The 21,822-nt window shown below is 46.2% G+C and overlaps 1 protein-coding gene across 1 annotated transcript in view; it reads right to left on the bottom strand.

Annotated features, from left to right (window-relative positions):
• SCEL (sciellin) overlaps nt 1–21,822 on the bottom strand; it is a 241,197-nt gene that overhangs the window by 14,514 nt on the left and 204,861 nt on the right. Inside the window, exons 32-34 of the mRNA XM_029603190.1 lie at nt 17,771–17,854; nt 16,708–16,794; nt 10,957–11,022 (exon numbers count right to left, since the gene is read on the bottom strand). Of these exons, the coding sequence (XP_029459050.1) occupies nt 10,957–11,022; nt 16,708–16,794; nt 17,771–17,854 (237 nt within the window). The remainder of the gene's footprint in view (nt 1–10,956; nt 11,023–16,707; nt 16,795–17,770; nt 17,855–21,822) is intronic.

Genomic DNA, 21,822 nt, shown 5'->3' with positions numbered 1-21,822 from the left:
GAGGTGGAAATCAGTCACGACCTTCAGCAGAAACTTAGGATGCCTGTGCAAGACCACATGATCGAGAAAGAATTTTGTGTATGGTGCGTATATAACCCAGAGCTTGAAGCTCATTGACTCTATGAGCTGAAGTGATCGCCACCAGGAATATGACTTTCCAGGTAGAAACTTCAGGTCGTAGGTCTGCAGTAGCTTGAAAGGAGGCCGTATGAGTCTTGCCAGGACAACGTTAAGGTCCCAGGACACCACTGGAGGCTGCAGAGGGGGCTTCAGCTGGAGGAGGCCCCGCATGTTACAGCCCACTAAGGGTTGGACCGAAACAGGAGGTCCAGTGGCACCTCGATGATATGCGCTGACAGCACTGAGGAACTGGTTTGGAGCCCAGACTGAGACAGTTGCCACAGGTAGTCCAGCAGCTGGGGAGGGTGCATGAGAAAGGGTCCAGGCCATGACCCCTGCACCAAATGGAAAACCATTTCTACTTTGATCTGTAGGCCTTCCTGGTTGAAGGTTTCTGGGACTCCACTAGGACCTGTGACACAGTCCGAGAGCTGCAATGGCTAGAGGACTATGCGCTCAACATCCAAGCCATGAGGACCAGTGCCCAGAGGTTTGGATGGTGCAGGGTGCCCTGATTCTGTGATACAAGATTGGGTGCCGTCCATAGCTGGATGGGCGCTTGTACTGACAGGTCCTGCAGAAGCAGGAACCAAGGCTGCCAAGGCCAAGAGGGTGCCACAAGTATCATGGTCCCCCTGTCCTACTGAAGCTTCGAGAGGAGCGGTAGAGGGGGGTACGCATATAGGAGGCCCAGCCCTCAATGAAGAGGGAAGGCATCACAGGCTGGATGGTCATTCCCCGGCACTAGGAAGCAGAACATGCTCACCTTGTGGTTGAGAGGGGAGGCAAAGAGGTCGACATCTGGCGTACCCCATCGGCGAAACAGATCAGCCACCACCACTGGATTGAGAGACTACTTGTGTGGTTGGAAGGACTGGTTGAGGAAGTCCGCCAACACATTGAGGTGACTTGGCAGAGAGGGCAAAAGAGGGCCCAGTCCCAGACCTGTACCGCTTCTTGGCAAAGGAGGAACGTGTTACGGAAGGCCTTGCATTCTGTTAGGGGAGCACTGAGGGAGCGGTCCGACTCGAGGGGATAGTGTGCACTTGGGCCTTGGCACAGAGGGTAGGTGAGGCATGTCCCAGCATGGTTGGAGATGGACAGTCTGACCCTCTGCCGGACCTGCATGCTTCTGGAGCCAACACAATGGTGTTGGTTATTGAACAGTCCTCCGACCGTTCCCAGCCCTTTTGGACCTGCCACAAGGTATCGACAAGAAGCAGCAGGCCGGACTGAGGACGAGGGCAGACGGAGGTTCTGAAACTTAGAGACTCTAGACGTAGGCTCAGGAACAAGGTACTTGTGTGCACAGACGTAGATTCAGGAACAAGGTTCTTGGGTGCACAGAAGAAGACTCAGGAGCGAGGTACTGCAGACAAGGTATTCAGAAGCAGGATCAAGGACTGGGTTGAGCCTGCGACAGCACGCCCTACACACCCATTACCCATGGGCTGGTTGTGGACCACGCTTGCATGCGAAGCAGGCTCTAGACGAGGTGTGGAATGACTGAAGCTGGAACATGGCGAAGATTCGGTAGAAGCCTGTACCAAGGCGTGCCCTACACAGCCCATCCTAGGCTGGTCGCGGACCACGCTGGAATGGCACAGGTTCATTCAGAGTCTTTGGCATGGACGGATGCAATACAAGGAACTCCGAAGACTGGGACGGAAGCAAGCAAGGATTCTAAGACAACTCAGGACTGAAGCGGAAGTCTTCCGGATGCTTGTACTTGTGCAGGTGAAGATGGCCTTGTACCATGAGCGCCCTACACAGCCACTACCCATGGGCTGGTCACGGACCACAACATGGCACGCCAGAAAGGAGGCAATGAGGAACCTGGGGTACAGGATATCAGGAACAGGCGAGGAACATCAGGACTGGATCACAGACATCAGGAACAGGCAACTGACATCAAGACGAGACATGGAGTTCCAACGAAGAACAAAGGCCTGACGGAGTGCTGGAAGGCGAGACATCCAGGAGCATGTATCTCCAATGCAAGGCAAGGCAGAACTGAAAGCAAAGTCCTTTTGTAGTGCAGGAAGCAGGCAACTCCCTGGGAAGAGTTTAGATGGGCCATACCCGGCTGGCCCTATAACTAAAGCGAAGAGCTGCGGGCCAGCCCCTTAGGAAGGCGAGGTGAGGCTCAAACCAGAAAGTCCGGAAGGAAGCAGAGCAGGCCTCAGGCAGGCCCAGATGGCTTGGAAGGCCTCCCAGGCCATGGAGCAAAACCGGGATAGACTTCGGTGCGGCCTCCAGAGAAAAGATGAGGACTCCTGTGGCACAGCTACAGGAGGAATCGTAACAAAACGAGCCCGTGCCGCCCTGTTTGTTGATGTACCACATCGCGACTTGGTTGTCCTTCTGGATCAGAACTGCCTTGGATGACAACTGATCTCTGAATGCCCACATAGCATACTGTATCGCCCAAAGCTCCAGAAAATTTATCTGACAGCAGGCTTAGGCGGTAGTCTAAAGACCCTTGTTTGCACAGGCCGTTCATGTTGGCGTGCCATCCTTGGAGGGAAGCATCAGTGGTGAGAGTTGCCTGGGGCGGAGTGGGCTGGAAGGGGAGTCCTTGCTCCAGGTTGGAGAGGTTCTCCCTCCAGGTTAGAGAAAGTTTCATATGGTCTGTAACAGTAACCGTAGCCTCTAGATCCTGAGACTCCTGCCTTCACTGGGAGTGCAAGACCCATTGGGGGCTTCACATGTGGAGACGGTCCAACGGTGTTACGTGGATGGAAGCTGCCGTATGTTCCAATAGGTGGAGCAGAAAGTGGGCTGGCACCCTTCAGCTGTTGCGGATTAGGGTAGCCAGCAAGGTAAGGGCGATCGCCCGGTCCTGGGGCAGAAAAGCTTTTGCCTGTACTGTGTCCAGCCTGGCTTCAATGAAATCCAGCTGTGGGGATGGACAGAGGTGTGACTTGGGGAAATTTATGACGAACCCCACCTTCTGCAGAGACTGTACCATCAGGGTCAGAGCTTGCTTAGCTCTGGAGCGAGAGTCGCTCCTGACCAGCAGTCATCCAAGTATGGAAACACATGGACCAAGCAATACCTGAGTTAGGCGGCCACCACCGCTAAGCATTTTGTGAAGACATTGGGAGCTGATGCCAGCCCAAAGGGCAGCACTTTGTTTTGGTAATGTGCAGTCCTTACCATGAAGCGGAGGTACTTCCAATGGCTGGGGACAATCACAATATGTGCATATGCCTCTTTGAGGTCGAGGGAGCAAAGCCAGTCACCTCTTCAGAGGAGTGGAATCAGCATACCCAGAGAGACCATCTTGAATTTTTCTCTTACGGGAAACTTGTTCAATGCCCTGAAGTAGAGAATGGGGTGCAAGCTGCCATTCCTCTTTGGAATGAGGAAATACCTTGAATAGAACCCATGACCTTGCTGAGAGCCCGCTGCAAGGAGGGTGGAGAATTCCATTTGAAGGATGACCAAGTGGGTGAATGAGTCCCATGATGGACATGGGGGAGAGGTCTCTGGGAGCCTGATGAAGGGCAGATGGTACCCCTGACGAACAATGGAGAGGACCCAGCAGTCTGATGTTATCTTTTCCCAGTGACAGGCGAAGCTGAGGAGCCTGCCGCTGACTGGGAGATCCGGCGCCGGGGGTACAGTCAGCTGACTTACGCTCCCTCACTACCAATCAAAAGCCCATGGTTGGGGCCTAGGCACCTGCTGTTGGCGGGGATGACCCCGGCACTGGTGCGCAGCAGGCGAGTCTGGGCAGCTGATGGATAATATTTCCGTTACCAAAAAAAGGCTTTCGGGAGCCCTGCCGGGAGGATTTTCTGGCTAAGGAAGGCCCTTCTAGCAGACAACTGCTGCAGCATATCATGGTGGTCCTTCAGCTGCGCCACTGCATCCTGGACTTTGTCCCCATCAGGGGAGGTTGGCAAGCCTATACTGGACCTCCAGCCAGAGGTCAGAGGCCCAAAGCCAAGCCATTCTTCTGGCACAGATGCCCACGGCAGCCAAGCGAGCAGCCGTTTTGAAAACATCGTAGGTGGAACACACCTCGTGTTTACCCGCCTCCAGACCCAGTGAAGCGATGGCAGAAAATGCTTCCTGCTGCTGCTGGGGAAGACTCTCCACAAAGTCTTGGACTCATTTCCAGAGATTGCAATTATATTGAGCCATATATAGTTGGTAGGCAGTGATGTGAGCAACCAGCATGGCGCCTTGAAAGAATTTCCTGCCCGGGGCATCCAGCTCCCTGTGTTCCCACCCCGGAGGCATGGGTACAGGAACGCCGGGCATTTTTCAAGGCTGACTCCACTATCATGGACTGGTGGGGGGAGCTGTCTCCTATCAATACCGACAGCCTGTTGCACCAGATAGGTGGAATCGGCCTTTCTGTTGACAGTGGAGACCGAAATGGGGTGTTCCCACATGCGGAGGAGCAATTCTTTGAAATTCTCGTGGATTGGAACCGCCACAATTTCCTTGGGAGCGTCGATGAACTGGAGAACGGGAGAAACGGGATGGCTTCAGCTATGGCCTGGACAAACCTCGCAAAGGATAAGTCCTCGGGAGGTGAGCGGCGCTGCTCCTCCGGAGGGGAGAGGAGGGTCATAGGGCCCCTCTTCCTCACTAGGACCTCACTAGGTCTTGGGCGAGGTCCATGAGGGGCACCAGCCCTGGGCTCCGAAGGCTTCAGAGGCCTTGAAGGGCATTGGCGGCATCAAGGGTTCCCCTGGCAAGGAGGGGATCACTGGCCGCAGCAGGCTGGAGGGATCCGGCCCAGGCTTGGGGAACCATGGGTGAGGGAACACGGTACAGGCCATATCTTCCTGCTCCTCGGACCCGAGGATCGGGATCACTCCGGTGGAGGTCATCGGTGGCTGATGAGGATTCGAGGGCCCCTTGGGCACCAGTTGCGTTGGTAGGATGCCCAGAAGGATGTCCAGATGCTCTAGCAGAGGTGCTAACATCGATGGCGGATGCTTGGGCACCAGAAGCTCAATGTTTTGTAATGCTTTGAGCACTGCCAATTGCATCCTGTGGTCCAACTCCTCCTGGAAGTCCTGGGTGGTCAGGACCAATGGAGGGGAATGAGGCATCACCAGCTCTTCCCCGGGCTTCTGAGGTGGCTCGGTATCCTGCACAAGTGTTGGTGGGGAACACCTTGGGCTACCGGGAGCACCAGAGGATAGGGGTCTCTGATGGTTGCTGCCACTTTGATGGCGGCTCAGCAGCCATCGATGCTGCTCTGGAATTGGAACCGTGCGCCTACAGTGAACGTTGTCGATGCTTGCGGGATCATTTCCGGTGCTCAGTCTGGTCTTTCCCCGACGCCGAGGAAACTGATGACCCCGAGGTTCAGGAGAGCGGACAGATTGAGGATCGATCTCCTTCCCCCTGATCCTTGGAGGTACTAGCTATAGGGATCACGAGGGGAAGCGAGTCGGATGGTTCTCTGTGATCTCTGAGCTTCGAAGGTACTGACACAGGCATGGAGGACTTCAAGGTCCCAAAATGTTTCTCCATTATGTTGAGGCGCGCCTGATGCCCTTTTGGTATCATCTGGTCACACAGACGGCACCTCTGGACGTCGTGCAAGGCCCCCAGGCAGAGGACACAAACCTCGTGTGGATCCGTGACGGACATAGTCCGCGGGCATTGGGGGCACCGGCGAAACCCAGTCGACATCATGAAAATCCCAGGGTGCGGTCGATGACCGATGGACACCTTGAGGTGTGGAGCTGGGAATAGACAGCAAGTTTGGAAAAATTGGTCAAAAACGGACGTACCATACCGAGGGAGTACCGACCTCAAAGGGGGACCTGCGTGGATTCCGAAAGACTCGATGAATCGAGGAAAATATGAGAAAAGGTTGGAACTCCACGAACCACGAGGCAACTGCACTGTGGAAAAGAAGAGACTGAAGAGGGACCTCGCATGGATGCGCGGATAGTAGCAGGCTGGGCATGCTCAGTCTGCTGTTCAAAGCTTCTAGAAACTTTGACAAAAGTTTTCTGTGCCGGGCTCGCTCCATCAGATGATGTTACCCACATGTGGGGACTACTATCCTGCTTGTCCTAGAAGAATAAGAAATCCATTGACTTCAGTAACAACATACATTAACTGGAAGTATAAAGTCACAGGTTTATTAAAAGAACTAAAGCTGTAAAATAAAATGTAAATATCAAGAACTTGTAACTAAATATTTTCATCAAATTTCCATCTTTAATCAGTAAAAATTTAAGTTGAAAACTATCAATTGCTTCCAGCATGATTATTACTGCTGTAAACATCAGACTTTATGAGTTAACTATTGAACAATGCTCAGGGTCTAGAAGATAATCTTCCCCCTCCCTTCCCAAAAAGGAATCTTGGACTTTCAGAAGGTATTAATGTCAGAAGATGTCTTTGCCAGTTTAAGCCCTATTTGAGGTGTAGACTGAGTCCTGTGAAGGGACACTAGCCTAGGGATTAGAGACAATCTAGTCTGTCCAAATGACTTCATATTGCATTCTATTGATCCCAATTGATCTCAGATTTTCTGCCACATCTTTGTGGCAAGGGACCTTCTGTGCTTATCCTAACATTTCTTAAATTCTGTTACTATTATTGCTTCCAACCACTTCACCTGGAAGGCTGGTCATCTGCTGGTCATCTGCTGCGATCTCCCTAAAGTAATATTTTCTGTTGTTGCTCCTGTGTCTACCCCCTTGGAGCCTTATATCATGACCTCTTTTTCAAGAACATCCTACCCACTAGAAAAAGTTTGCTTCTTCAGTGTTATTTATATCTTTGAATATCTTTAGTATATACCCCCCTCTCTCTGCTCTAGGGTATGCATGCATAGGTCCTTAAGTCTCATCTCTTGTAGTACAGATCCTGTAACACTTTTCTGGATTGACTCCATTCTATCTATATCCTTTCAGATGTGCAGCCTCCAGAATTGGACATAATAATCCAGATGACATCTCACCACAGGCTCATACTGAAGCATTATCACCTCGTGTTTTTTACAGATTATGACTCTCCTTATGCATCCTAACATTTTATTGGCTCTATCTACTGCCTTCACATATTTATTTCTCTATCTTGAGATCAGATATATTCATCCCAAAGACTCTCTCCTGACTGATGGACAGCAGTATCTCCCACCACTCACCTATTAAATACTTCCCCCTTAGATTTCTATACCACAAATGCATGACTGCACCTTTTTGCATTGATTTTTAACTGCCAATCATGTGACCACTCCTCGAGCTTTGAGATCACTCGTTTTGTCTGCTGCATTTGGAGTATCTACAGTGTTGCAGATCTTATCTGCAAACAGAGAAACCTTTCCTATTAGCCACTCTACAATATTGCTCATGAAAATATTGAATATAATCAGCCCCATGACAAATCCCTGAGGCACACCATTGATCACCTCTCCATTGCCAGAGTGATAAGAACATATTATTCTCCCTCTTTTTCTATCATTCAACCAATTTCTAACCCAGCCAACCACCTTTATGAAATCCTATGTTGGACAATGTCAAAAGTTTTCTGAAGTACAACCACATCAGGTTATTTAATCAAAGAAACAGATCAGATTTATTTGATACAATCTCTCTATGGCAAAACCATGCTACCTTGAACCCTGTAACCCATTAGATTCAAAAATCTACATTAAGGATAATAGGGTTGGCATATAAAAATACGTTAAAGTAGGCCAGGATACTTGTTTTGACTCCCCTTGCACCGGAACCTAAGAGGTAGGTCTCAGGAACAATACTAAAGGGACTTTCAACACAGGTCTTTCTACGATGAGCAAATATGAGCCTTAAAAGCCAGATGGAACTTGAGATAAGGACCAGTAAGTAGCCACTGGCATACAGTCAACCCTCTTTACTATTGCATGTACACAAGTGAGGTTGTAGGGGAGAACCACAAACTCCAAGTCTAGAATAACAGACAGATGTGGAATCCAAGATAATGAACACTCCATCCTGGTACCAATGGCTCAAAAATCATTATGAAGTCAACAAGGTACCCACACCCAGATTCACTAATCACAAAGAAGTCAACAAGGCATTGCACCCGAACCACCTAAACATCAGTCAATAAACTATAAGACAGTCTGGCATATGGAACAAACCTCTATAAAATAATAAGTTTTGGGGAAACAAGCCAGTTCTCTACCCAGATCCATATGTACTACTAGCAGATATATCAGAAGACATCAAGGCACTGAAGACAACCACAGACTCTGAGTGGCATCCTGATAAATGTTAACTTTGACCAAGGTGCAAGGACTTCAAACCAAGAGGGTAAAACAGAGAGCAAGCAAAAGAGAAAGATAAGTACATAAAGCATGTATTTCCAAGCATTTTTTATTTTTATTTATTTACGATTTTTATATACCGATGTTCATTTCAAAAAGAGATATCACATCGGTTTACAATAAGGTACAATAGGTAATTCACTATCCCCTAAAAGGGCTTACAATCTAAAATGTCTGTACCTGAGGCTAAGAGATTACAAAAATAAAATCATCAAAATCAAAGTTCTTAACAATTAAGCAAAAGGTATAACAAGGAGCATATTAAACAAATAACACAAAGGGGTGCACAAAGGGAGCGCCTTTCAAACTTCAAAAAGCATGGACTAAATTTTATCCTTTATGGTAATACCAATAAATCACTCATAAACCATTAAAAGTATGTAAGTGTATAAGTGTATGTGTGTGAGCTGCAGCATCTATACTGCTCACACATTTCCTTGTCCCTTACATTCATAAGCCTGCCCAATAAGCACTTTCTAAAGGAACCACCTATCTGATAGTGAATTCTCCAAATAATTCCCCATAACATTTATCAATTTATCCACCACCAAGATCAGACTACTGGCCTATCATTTCCAACCTTTGCCCTTTTCCATTCTTCTAGGAGGAACCTGTCTCCAAATACTGATTGAATAGACCCATCAGTGGACCCACCAAAACTTCTGAACTCTCTTAATATCTTGGTATGTGGCACATAAGTCCCTTTGCCTAGCCCCCCAGTTTTGCCTATTCCACACTAACCATTTGTTTTGGAAATGGAGCAATTGTTGCGCTTGGATGTGGGCCCTTGCCCTGGAGCAGTGGAGAACGGTTCCCTGGTAGGAATCAGGAAGCACCTGCCCCCAGGGGGGCAAAGCACAGGAGGAGACAGAGGCAAGGATGAGCTTCACCACTGGAAGCCCACGGTGCCCCCAGGTGGAGCCCATAGGAACCCAGGCCACTTGGACTTAGTTGAGCCTCGCAGGGTCTCCCAGAGAGGTAGTAGAGAGGCATGCCCATGAACAGCAAGGGAGCACGGTCGGACTCTAGGCTGTAGGAGCAAGGAAGGCCAGTACAGCGTAGGCAATGACAAGGCAATGAACAAAGCCAGAATCAGGAGATGTGGTCAAGGCAGCTGGGGGTCAGACTGAGGCATAGTCCACAAAGCAGGGGTCAGGTTCCAGAGGTCAGATGAGGTCACAAGGCAGGCAGAGGTCAGGATCCAGGCAGCAAACAGAATGGTCAAGGAGCAAGCCAAGATCAGTACCAGTTAGACAGTCTGAGGGTACAACCTGGGAAGACAGGAGCTGAAATAGAAGGACACTGGACAAGGCTGGAACAGTAGGATGCTGGAACAAGACGGCTAACTAGTACACTTACAGTGCCAACCCAATTGCCAAGGACAGTGATGTTCCAGTTGGTGTGGATGTTCTTGGAATTCTTGAAGTGAGAGCTTGAACCCACAAGCTTAGAATCAATTCTTGGAAGTACCAGGGTGGGGGCTTGAACTCACGACTGTAGGATCAAAGTCTCTTATTGACTCTATGGAAGGATCAGAGTCTCTTCATCTTAGCCATTATGCCACAGCAGGGAAGTGCAGGCAAGAACTTCCTTATATCATATGTTCAATCAGGGCACGCCGCAGAGCTAGGACCCACCCCTGACCCTACAAGAGGCTGGGCGGTCCATGCGCATGTAGGGGTGTGGCCAACGCCACTGGGGATGCCGAACTCCGGCTTGAGGCCTGGTGCACAGTGGAAGGCCCAACGACCACCGCTGCGGGATGGAGGAGCTCGTGGCTGCCACTGGGGAGGCCAACCCATGATTTGCAGAGGAGCTAGCAAGGTGAGCAGGCCTGTGTGCAGGCTGGGTGCGGACGGGGCCTGCAACAGCAATATCTTCTGTACTACCATGGGTACTGCCAGTAATCTGTGGCATTTCTCCAATTCCTTCCATGGTATTTCTGCTTTTTCCTTGTCATTCAACACATTCCCCTTGTCCAGCTTTCAGACCTATAAGCCCACATCTGAACTTCCTCCTTTCACTGATAACACCTCATAAACTTTTTGCCATTTTGAAGTATGTCTTTAGCTATTTTTTTATTCTGCTCGTACCTTTACAGTCTTGCCTGCTTTTCTCAGCTTTCTCAGATATTCCTACCTGTCTGCCCGTATCTGAAATGTTTTATACCCTTTGAATGCTAATTTTGTTGGCTTTACCTTTCCAATAAATCTACATATTGTTCCAAAGCAACACACATCTAGTGCCACTGCACTGTATCAAACACTTCTAACATAATTTTATGAAAGAAATTGCTTGGTATGGACATAGTTGTGGATGAAATGCAATCATAATCAGAATATTTTGAAGGTGCTTCTAATTTCATCAAATTAAAATTGGCAAGTTGATTGGCTTCCATCACAAATATCTATGAGAACATTCTGTCACAGAATCATATTTTTATGCTAGATTAGTTAGATTAGTTAGATTAGCTAGATTATTTAATAATGTATCATCATGATTGTTTTTATAGATTTAACAATAAATTTGAAAAACAATACCTGTTGTCCTCATATGTTCTTGTATATACATAAGTATCTGTTGACTGACCACCTGGTGTATTATAACTGAAATACACAAAAATATATTGAAAATAATCTTTAATATATTGTTCTAAGAACATAAAAAAATCAGTGAAGCATTAAAGTGAGGAGGGTGATGTTCTTTGAGTGAGAGAGATTTTCTAACACACACATCAGAAATATATAACTACATCATCACTTCTCCCATTTGGGGACTTCATTTTTCTACCTCAATTTGTGTGAATCAATAAATTCTTGATCCTCCCTAGATCTAAACACACCCACAGGAAGGCCTCTTTTTCATATGCTCTGGAATCTGTGTATACTTTTAGTTGCATTTGAGGACCAATTTTCAGTCAGGCCATTTTTCTTAGTTAAACATTTATTTACCCATGTGAATGCCTTTGGACAGTGCACTTGTAAAGCACAGGAGTTACCTGTAGGCCCCCACAGATCACCAAGTGTTCCACTTTACAATCACAAAATGACCTGGAAACGAATGAGGTGATCAAACTTGCCGATGACCCAACATTATTCAAAGTTGTTAAATTACAAAAGGATTGTGAGTAATTGCAAGAGGACCTTGCAAAACTGGAAGATTGGGAATGCAAATGGCAAATGAAATTTAATGTGGACAAGTGCAAAGTGATGCACTTAAGGAAGATGATTGAGGGATTAAAGGGGTAATTAGAGAAGATAAGGCAATTGCAGAAAGATTAAACAATTTCTTTGCTTCAGTGTTTGCTGAAGAGGATGTTGGGGAGGTACCCATTCCGGAGAAGGTTTTCATGGGTAATGATTCAAATCAACTGAACCAAATCACGGTGAACATAGAAGATGTGGTAGGCCTGACTGGATGGTATACACCCCAGGGTTCTGAAGGAACTCAAAAATGAAATTTCATAATAGTAAAAATCTGTAACCTATCATTTAAATCATACATTGTACCTGAAGACTTGAGGGTGGCTAATGTAACCCCAATATTTAAAAAGGTCTCCAGGGGCAATCCGGGAAACTACAGCCTGACTTCAGTGCCAGGAAAAATAGTGGAAAGTGTTCTAAAGATCAAAATTTCAGAATATATAGAAAGGCATGGTTTAATGGAACAAAGTCAGAATGGCTTTACCCAAGGCAAGCCTTGCTTCACAAATCTGCTTCACTTTTTTGAAGGGGTTAATAAACATGTAGATAAAGGTGAACTGGTAGATGTTCAGAAGGCATTTGACAAAGTTTCTCATGAGAGGCTTCTAGGAAAAGTAAAAAGTCATAGGATAAGTGGTGATGTCCTTTCATGGATTACAAACTGGTTAAAAGAAAGGAAACAGAGAGTAGGATTAAATGGACAATTTTCTCAGTGGAGGGGGTGCGCAGTGGAGTGCCTCAGGGATCTGTACTGGGACCCATGCTTTTCAATATATTTATAAATGATCTGGAAAGGAACATGACGAGTGAGGTAATCAAATTTGCAGATGATACAAAATTGTTCAGAGTAGTTAAATCACAAGCGGATTGTGATAAATTGCAGGAGGACCTTGTGAGACTGGAAAATTGGGCATCCAAATGGCAGATGAAATTTAATGTGGATAAGAGCAAGGTGATGCTATAGTTACACGATGTTAGGTTCCATATTAGGAGCTACCATCCAGGAAAGTCACTATTCAGAAAAAGGATCTAGGTGTCCTCATTGATAATACATTGAAATCTTCTGCCCAGTGTGCAGCAGCAGCCAGAAAAATAGATAGCTAGGAATTATTAGGAAAGGAATGGAGAATAAAATACAGAATAACATAATACCTCTGTATTACTCCATGATGCAACTTCATCATGAGTATTGTGGGCAATTTTGGTCATCACATCTCAAAAAAGATATAGCAGAATTAGAAAAGGGCAGAGAAGGGCAACCAAAATGATAAAGGGGATGGAATGATTCCCCTATAAGGAGAGGCTAAAGAGGTTAGCAGGGCCGGTGCAATCCACTGTGTAAGCCATGCACTTGCACAGGGCAGTGGCCTGGAGGGGCAGCGTTCTCAGGGCCGCAACCAAGTTAAGTGAGCTGCTGGTGCTGCCGTGCTGCAAAGAAGAGGAGAAGCTGCAAGGCTACAGTTGTGAAGAGGAGAGAGTTGTAGGGCCATGCGGCAGTTCCCAACCCGCCATGGCATGAAAATACGGCGGCAGAGGGCCGCGCGGAGAAGAGGAGGAGGATCTGTAGCACCATGCAGTGAAGAAGAGGAGGCCTAAGGCCGCGCAGCAGTTTGCAAAGATGCTCGATTTGCAGGGCTGCGCAGCGAACAAGAGGAGGAATCATAGGGCCGCGCGGCAGTTCTCAATTTGCCGCGCGGCAAAGATGAGATGCAGAGACGCAAGGTCAAGATGAGGAGCTGCAGGTTGGCCAGAAGGAAAGAACAAGCCACCAGGCAGTTCCCAACCTACCCCGAGGAAGAATTGGAGGGCCAGGGCTGTTGAGAGAGGCCCTTAGTGTAAGTATGAGGAGGAAACCTGTGGGGGTCTGAGCATGTACGTGGGGGTCTGAGCATGTACATATGTATGTGTATGTGTCTGAGCAGAAGCGGAGTGTGTGTGTGGGAGTCTGATCATGTACGTGTGAGAGGAGGCATGTGTGTGAAAGAGTGAGTGTATGTGTGTGTGTGTGTGAGAGAGAGAAAGCACAGACATCTGCAAGCTCTAAGGATGATGGAATAAGAAATCTAAATAGCAGTAAATTCTTTTTGAGCTGTAAATTCTTCAGTTTATATCAGGAAAGGTTGAGGTATTGAAGCATAGGGTGTTCTCTTCGTGTGTGTGGCTGAGCAGGAGTGCGTTTGTGAGCATATGTGAGTGTCTGAGCATGTATATGTGAGAAAGAGGGATCTTGTGTGTGTATGTGTATACATGAGGGAATGTGTGGGAGCATGTGTACGTAGGAGGAAGCATCTGGGAGCATGTGTGTGAGTGAGAATGTGTATGAGAGAGGGAGCATGTGTATGTAAGAGGGAATATGTTGTGCATGTATGAGGGAGAGAGCATTTGTATGTATGTGTTTAGATTTCTATGAGAAAAAGAGGAGCAAGTTTATGCATCCCTCTCTCACTAATCCACGACAATCTCAGAGTGACTACAAATCAAACGTTTCCAGATATGGAGAGTGTGAATTATTTTATCCTTTTAGTTTTAATTTTTGGATGCTGTTTGAAGTGTCCTATTCAGTTTTTGCCTGAATATTTCTATTTATACTTTATGGTTTCTTTTTCCTGCATTTGGTGAGGGTCTGTCTGTGTTCTGCATGTGTGATCGAGGAGGGGTATTCTAGTGTGTAGGAATCTTTAGCAGCTTGATTTCTTCTATTTTCCTAATAGGAGGAGGATTGGTGTTTTAGGGCCTGGTGAATGGTTATTACTTTAAGTATTGGCAGTTAGTGCTGTTTTGGTGTGGGAGGTTTATTATATTTTAATTGTAATTTACTCATGGTCTTGAGGGTCAAGCCCACACCTAACATGCATTACTGTAGCCCTAATGCCATATGGGTTCCAAGTGTCTTTTTTTTTTTGTAGGATTTTCTGGTTGGCATCAAGGAAGTGCATGCAAATAGTTATGGTATTTTTTTCCTCAGTAGTCTGTACTTTGAATATTCTTTTTCATGTAAAATATATTATAACTGTGTACATGGACAGAGCAGGAGACCTGGGTGCAAGGGTATAAGGTTTGCTTAGGGCACCTAATAATCTTGTACCAGCATTGGGTCTGGGGCGAGGGGATGAAGACCAGGAGAGCAGAAGGTGACAGATTGTAAAGTTTAGGTTGCTTGAAGGAGCTGGGCTTTTTTTGGTAGGCCCGAGACAGAGAATTGAATGAAGTGTGGTGTGTGTGTGGGGGGGGGGGGGGGGGAGGCAGTGCACAATTGTTCGCACAGGGCAGCATAAAAGCTAGTACTGGCCCTGAAGGTTAGGACTCTTCAGCTTGGAGAAGAAACGGATAAGAGGAGATATGATAGAGGTTTATAAAATTATGAGTGGAATAGAACAAGTTAATCAGTTGTTTACTCTTTCAGAGAGTCCAAAGACTAGGGGACAAACAATGAAGTGACTAGGTTATACATTTAAAACTAAAAAGAAAACATTTTTTTTTACTCAATGCATAATTAAGATCTGGAATTCATTGCCGGAAGATGTGGTGAAAGTTAGTGTAGCTGCGTACAAAAAAGGTTTGGACAAGTTCCTAGAGGAAAAGTCCATAAATCATTATTAAGGTGGAGTGGCAGAAATCCACTTCTTATCCCTGGGATAAGCAGCATGGAATTAATCTACCCCTTGGGATCCTGCCAGGTACTTATGACCTGGATTGGCCACTGTTGGAAACAGGATACTGGGCTTGATGGACCTTTGCTCTGACTCAGTATGGCAAATCTTATGTAATCTTATGTAAAGCTATCCTGTGAACCAAATTTACCCATTTGTTTCCTTTACCCCAAATATTGGTCATTCTGATGCAATTTCTTGACTTCCACAAAGGGTGAGCCTCTGTTTAGATACCACACATTGTAATTCAAAAAGATAGATTCCAAAAAACATGCTTGCTCTAATGAGAGACCTGAATCAAGCCCTATCTTTTTGAACTGCAATGTCTATGAGCTACCCACCCTTAGTGTGAGTCAAGAAGTTGCCTTAGAGATAGCCAATATTCATGATAGAGAAAACGACAAGGTGACTTCTCTTCACACGATAGCTTCTTGCTTGTGAAGAGGATCATCTGATGATTTGTGGGTGCTCAAAAGCAACTCCTGTACTTTAATAGGCCCATTTTCAAAAAGCATTTACCCGGGCATCCATCTGGGTGAAATGGCAGGACTGTAAGCTACCCTCCTGGAAATGCAGCTAAAAGTACATGTGAGTTGCAGAGCCCATGTACTCATAATCATGGTAAAAGAGCCTTTCCAGTTCTCCAACGCACACCATTTTTCGCCCCTCTCTGCTGCCTGCACAAAAATCAGGTGCAAGTGCATGGACACTGCTAACATGTACAAGTTACGCATGCTCATTTTCAAAAAGAATCAAAGTGGATAGTTTCTCTTTGAAAATTTGTGTAAAATATGCACTTCAAAACCAACCATTTAAAAATAACCGCTTTGCATGATGCCACTGCAGACATTGTGGGATTTCCCACAACGAGAGACTCAGTTTTCCAGTGGCCTGCATTGAACTTCACATATGACATGATTATAAGAATTAGTAAAGCTCTGTTTTTCATAGCATTTGTCTTATTGATTCTAGATTTGCAGGCTGATGCAGGTAGCTGAGGGTTAAAATATTGTGCACTTGATTTCAGTGCACGGTTTTAATGCTCAGCTCAAAATATTTTCTTCTTTCTGCCTCCCCTGATTCCAGTACAAAGGGATCTAATCTGGTTTGCATTATTACCACTTAATTCTCTGACAAAGTTCTAGACAGTGGTGTGTCATGTTTATCAGCTGCAATAAATCATGCATCATCATGCTCAATTTCTCAGAATAGCAGGGGAGATTGTTTAGAGAGTGTTTCATCACTCCACCATAAACAGGTCTCACTTCAACTAGCAACTCACTTCCCTCCTGTTCTATGGCGTGTTTCTTTCAATAAAGGATTCACTTCACATACTGAAAGGAAATGTGTTTGAAAAGTAATCCAAAACTAAGAGCTACAAAACATTTGAAATGTCTTAGAAATGATTCTGCCCTTTCCACACAGATATTCATTTTACCTGGATCCCATTCTGGTGTCATAAGAATAGTTTCCATTTGATCTTCTGCTTGGCGCATCAGTGGTATCATAATTGTACTCCACGGTCCTAAATGCAAACCCAGAACACAGGTGGGTTAGTAGTTATTCCTAGTCACATCCGATTTTAATTTGTGCTCATCATTATTACATTAATTATTTTTTCTTTATTCCATACCAATTTCCAGTGTCAAAAATACAGAGATTTGGAGCATGGCAGGCTTATTTATTGATAGCCAAGTAACATTACTGGGTATCCAGATACAGTGCTTCCTTTTCACGCTGCGTTTTCAGAATTATTGCTCATGCAACTGGTCAAATTGCACACTTTTCTGTTACACAATCTACAAGGACTTCTAAATCCAGACAGGCAAAATTAAAGTGCATAAAACCAATTCTCAAGAAAATGGGGAAAGAGAAGCATTTGAATGTGCCGCCCACTCTGTAACTAAAATACATGCATCCTATCTGTTGAAAATGATTAAAAATGGGAAAATACACCTATGCTCACAAACAAAAATCAGTGATTCAAATTAAAATAACTTTTTTTTTTGGTTGTTTGTGGAGGAGTAGTCTAGTGGATAGAGCAGCAAGCTATGAACCAGGGAAACCATGGTTGAAATCCCATTTCTGCTCCTTGTGAGCTTGGGCCAGTCACTTTATCCTCACGTACAAATTTAGATTATAAGCTCTCTGGGGATAGGGAAATACCTACAGTACTTGAATGCAATCCACTTTGAAATGCTGAAAAGTGGAATATAAATCAAAATAAATAAAATGCAGACACTACAAAGTTTCCAACAGAAGTAGAGTTTAATGATGTGTGGCCATAAATACCAGTAATAAGGACACCGGAGCAGGGAGCAAAATAGTACAATGAACCCCCACCTCAGGAAATCCCCATATTATGGGCAGAGTTTATCAGTGTGAATCATGACTAATAATTAGTAATGTAAACATTACTAATAAGATGCAAATTATAAAGGGAGATGCATTATCTTGTTTCTAAACGTAACCCCTAAATAACAGGGCATTTCTATATTTACCGTGTTGTAGATGTAGTTCTAGTAGAAGAAGAGTAGGGATCTCTGGTTATAGTGACATCTGAGTACTGGGACCTTGTATCATCTCTGAAAATTAGAATGCAAACAAGTGTGTCTCGAGGTCCAGGTCAGTTGTATTATGATTCATGGCATGTTTATTTTGATAAGCATCTAGAGGAAATGTTTTAATATTAGCTGTTCAATGAGTTTCAGAGCTATTCAGAGCTATTTGTTCTGTATGATCTTTCCTTGTTGTACTATATCAACTATAATAATAAAAACCACGTATAATTCATAGCACAGAGTAAATAAACACAGTAATTAAATAATTAGACATATATGGATTGCTTGATTTATTACTGAATTTTTGTCTTTGTATGATTCTTCCTTAGTGCATAATAAATAGCCATTAATTTCCATATCCCAGATATCTCTGGGGTACTAACCGACATTAGATAATTAAATCAGCTGGTCACGTGTCGCTATGTGAGGAGACAGACGCGAGTCTGATTTGCTCCGGGGCCTCAGCTCTTTATTTACTTTAATTTTTGGTTGTATCAACGGTATTCCCCTATAGTCTGTGACCAGAGACTTCATTAAGTGATTAGGGCATCACACATAAGAGAAGTGAGTCTGTTTTTCTCACTCTATGTCTACACGGCTGCAACAAGGAAATTGGGGGAAGCCCAAGGGCCCAGATGACAAGATGGCGAATGCAAGCAGCCCTCCTTCTCCAAGCACCCCAGACCCTATGGTAAAGAAGGTAGCATCTACAGTAGCTGTTAGGGATGTGAATCGTTTTTTGACGATTTAAAATATCATCTGATACATTTTAAATCGTTAAAAATCATTAGGGCCACGATACAATACCAATTCCCCCGATTTATCGTCAAAAAATCGTAAATCGGGGGAAGGGGGAGGGCAGGAAAACCGGCACACTAAAACCCCCTAAAACCCACCCCGACCCTTTAAATTAAATCCCCCACCCTCCCGAACCCCCCCAAATGCCTTAAATTACCTGGGGGTCCAGCGGCGGTCCATAGCTAAATCGGGGGAAGGGGGAGGGCAGGAAAACCGGCACACTAAAACACCCTAAAACCAACCCCCGACCCTTTAAATTAAATCCCCCACCCTCCCGAACCCCCCCCAAATGCCTTAAATTACCTGGGGGTCCAGCGGCGGTCCAGAACGGTCTCCTGCAATTGAATCGTGTTGTCTTCAGCCGGCGCCATTCTGCGCCGCCATTTTGCAAAATGGCGGCGCAAAATGGCGGCGGCCATAGACCAACACGATTCGACTGCAGGAGGTCGTTCCGGACCCCCGCTGGACTTTTGGCAAGTCTTGTGGGGGTCAGGAGGCCCCCCCAAGCTGGCCAAAAGTCCCTGGGGGTCCAGCGGGGGGGTCCGGGAGCGATCTCCTGCCGCGAATCGTTTTCCGTACGGAAAATGGTGCCGGCAGGAGATCGACTGCAGGAGGTCGTTCAGCCGGGGTCTGGAACCCCGGCTGAACGACCTCCTGCAGTCGATCTCCTGCCGGCACCATTTTCCGTACGGAAAACGATTCGCGGCAGGAGATCGCTCCCGGACCCCAGCTGGACCCCCAGGGACTTTTGGCCAGCTTGGGGGGGCCTCCTGACCCCCACAAGACTTGCCAAAAGTCCAGCGGGGGTCCGGAACGACCTCCTGCAGTCAAATCGTGTTGGTCTATGGCCGCCGCCATTTTGCGCCGCCATTTTGCAAAATGGCGGCGCAGAATGGCGCCGGCTGAAGACAACACGATTCAATTGCAGGAGACCGTTCTGGACCGCCGCTGGACCCCCAGGTAATTTAAGGCATTTGGGGGGGTTCGGGAGGGTGGGGGATTTAATTTAAAGGGTCGGGGGTGGGTTTTAGGGTGTTTTAGTGTGCCGGTTTTCCTGCCCTCCCCCTTCCCCCAATTTAGCTACGGACCGCCGCTGGACCCCCAGGTAATTTAAGGCATTTGGGGGGGTTCGGGAGGGTGGGGGATTTAATTTAAAGGGTTGGGGTGGGTTTTAGGGGGTTTTAGTGTGCCGGTTTTCCTGCCCTCCCCCTTCCCCCGATTTAGCTACGGACCGCCGCTGGACCCCCAGGTAATTTAAGGCATTTGGGGGGGGGTTCGGGAGGGTGGGGGATTTAATTTAAAGGGTCGGGGGTGGGTTTTAGGGGGTTTTAGTGTGCCGGTTCACGATTTTAATGATTTTCACGATACTCTAAACTCCCAAACGGCGACGATACGATTCCCTCCCCCTCCCAGCCGAAATCGATCGTTAAGACGATCGAGGACACGATTCACATCTCTAGTAGCTGTGGAGTTAAGTGGGAAGTTTGAAAAGATATATTCTAAGTTTGATGAAATTAACTCCCTATTATCGATGATGATGGGTCAGGTGCATGAAACAGAATTGTGGGTCTCTGTGGTAGATGACTGCTTAATGTGGACAAGTGCAAGGTGATGCATATAGGGAAAAATAACCCTTGCTGTAGTTACACGATGTTAGGTTCCATATTAGGAGCTACAGCCCAGGAAAAAGATCTAGGCATCATAGTGGATAATACTTTAAAATCGTCGGCTCAGTGTGCTGCAGCAGTCAAAAAAGCAAACAGAATGTTGGGAATTATTAGAAAGGGAATGGTGAATAAAACGGAAAATTTCATAATGCCTCTATATTGCTCCATGGTGAGACTGCACCTTGAATACTGTGTACAATTCTGGTCGCCACATCTCAAAAAAGATATAGTTGCGATGGAGAAGGTACAGAGAAGGGCAACCAAAATGATAAAGGGAATAGAACAGCTCCCCTATGAGGAAAGACTAAAGAGGTTAGGACTTTTCAGCTTGGAGAAGAAATGGCTGAGGGGGGATATGATAGAGGTGTTTAAAATCATGAGAGGTCTAGAATGGGTTAATGTGAATCGGTTATTTACTCTTTCGGATAATAGAAAGACTAGGGTGCATTCCATGAAGTTAGCAAGTAGCACATTTAAAACTAATCGGAGAAAATTCTTTTTCACTCAACGCACAATTAAACTCTGGAATTTGTTGCCAGAGGATGTGGTTAGTGCAGTTAGTGTAGCTGTGTTTAAAAAAGTTCTTGGAGGAGAAGTCCATTACCTGCTATTAAGTTGACTTAGAAAATAGCCACTGCTATTACTAGCAACAGTAGCATGGAATAGATTTAGTTTTTGGGTACTTGCCAGGTTCTGATGGCCTGGATTGGCCACTGATGGAAACAGGACGCTGGGCTTGATGGACCCTTGGTTTGACCCAGTGTGGCATGTTCTTATGTTCTTCTAGGTGAAACTCCAGTTGGGTTGACCTTGCCGGCTCCACCTACCGGTGACAGGTTCCACGTAGGGCCTTCCCTCTGTGGTATACCAACTCCCGTCTCGGGTCAAGGGTCCACGAACATAACAGATTGCAAAGGCCATGGAACCTGGTGGACCTGTCTGGGCTGCAGGCCATTTCAGGTTTGGCTCAATGCCTGCAGCAACAACAGTGTCTAGATGTCCTGGCAGCGATCGTGGGGCATCTGGCCAATCAGCTGGAGAATCCCATGACTCCTGCAGTTCCTGTTCCTCCCCCGGTGGCTACCTCAACTTCCGTTACTCACTTGCACATGCTGGCTCCGCCCAGGTACAATGGAGACTCGAAGCAATGCCAGGGGTTTTTAAATCATTGCTTCATGCACTTCTCCCTCCAACCAGATCAGTTCCCCAGCGATCAAGTAAAGACCAGATTCATCCTTTCTCTGTTAGATGGAAGGGCTCTGGCCTGGGCCTCTCTGTTGTGGGAATGCGGGGATTCTGTCTTGGGAGATCTGCCTCACTTTGTCCAGATGTTCTGGCAAGTTTGAGATGAACCTGGACGTCTTTCCACGGCCGTCTCAGAACATCTCCACCTCCATCAAGGTTCTCGTACTCTGACTGAATACGCTGTGGAGTTTCGTACTCTTGCATTTGAATTAGGCTGGCGAAAGGACAGTCTGAGAAGTATATTTCTAGAGGGCTTGGCTTCTCGCATAAAAGATAAGCTGG

The sequence above is a fragment of the Rhinatrema bivittatum genome, chromosome 5 (genome assembly GCF_901001135.1).
Source record: "Rhinatrema bivittatum chromosome 5, aRhiBiv1.1, whole genome shotgun sequence".
Lineage (NCBI taxonomy): Eukaryota > Metazoa > Chordata > Amphibia > Gymnophiona > Rhinatrematidae > Rhinatrema > Rhinatrema bivittatum.
The sequence above is the reverse complement of the archived record's forward strand: the minus strand, read 5'-3'. Positions and strand labels throughout refer to the sequence as shown.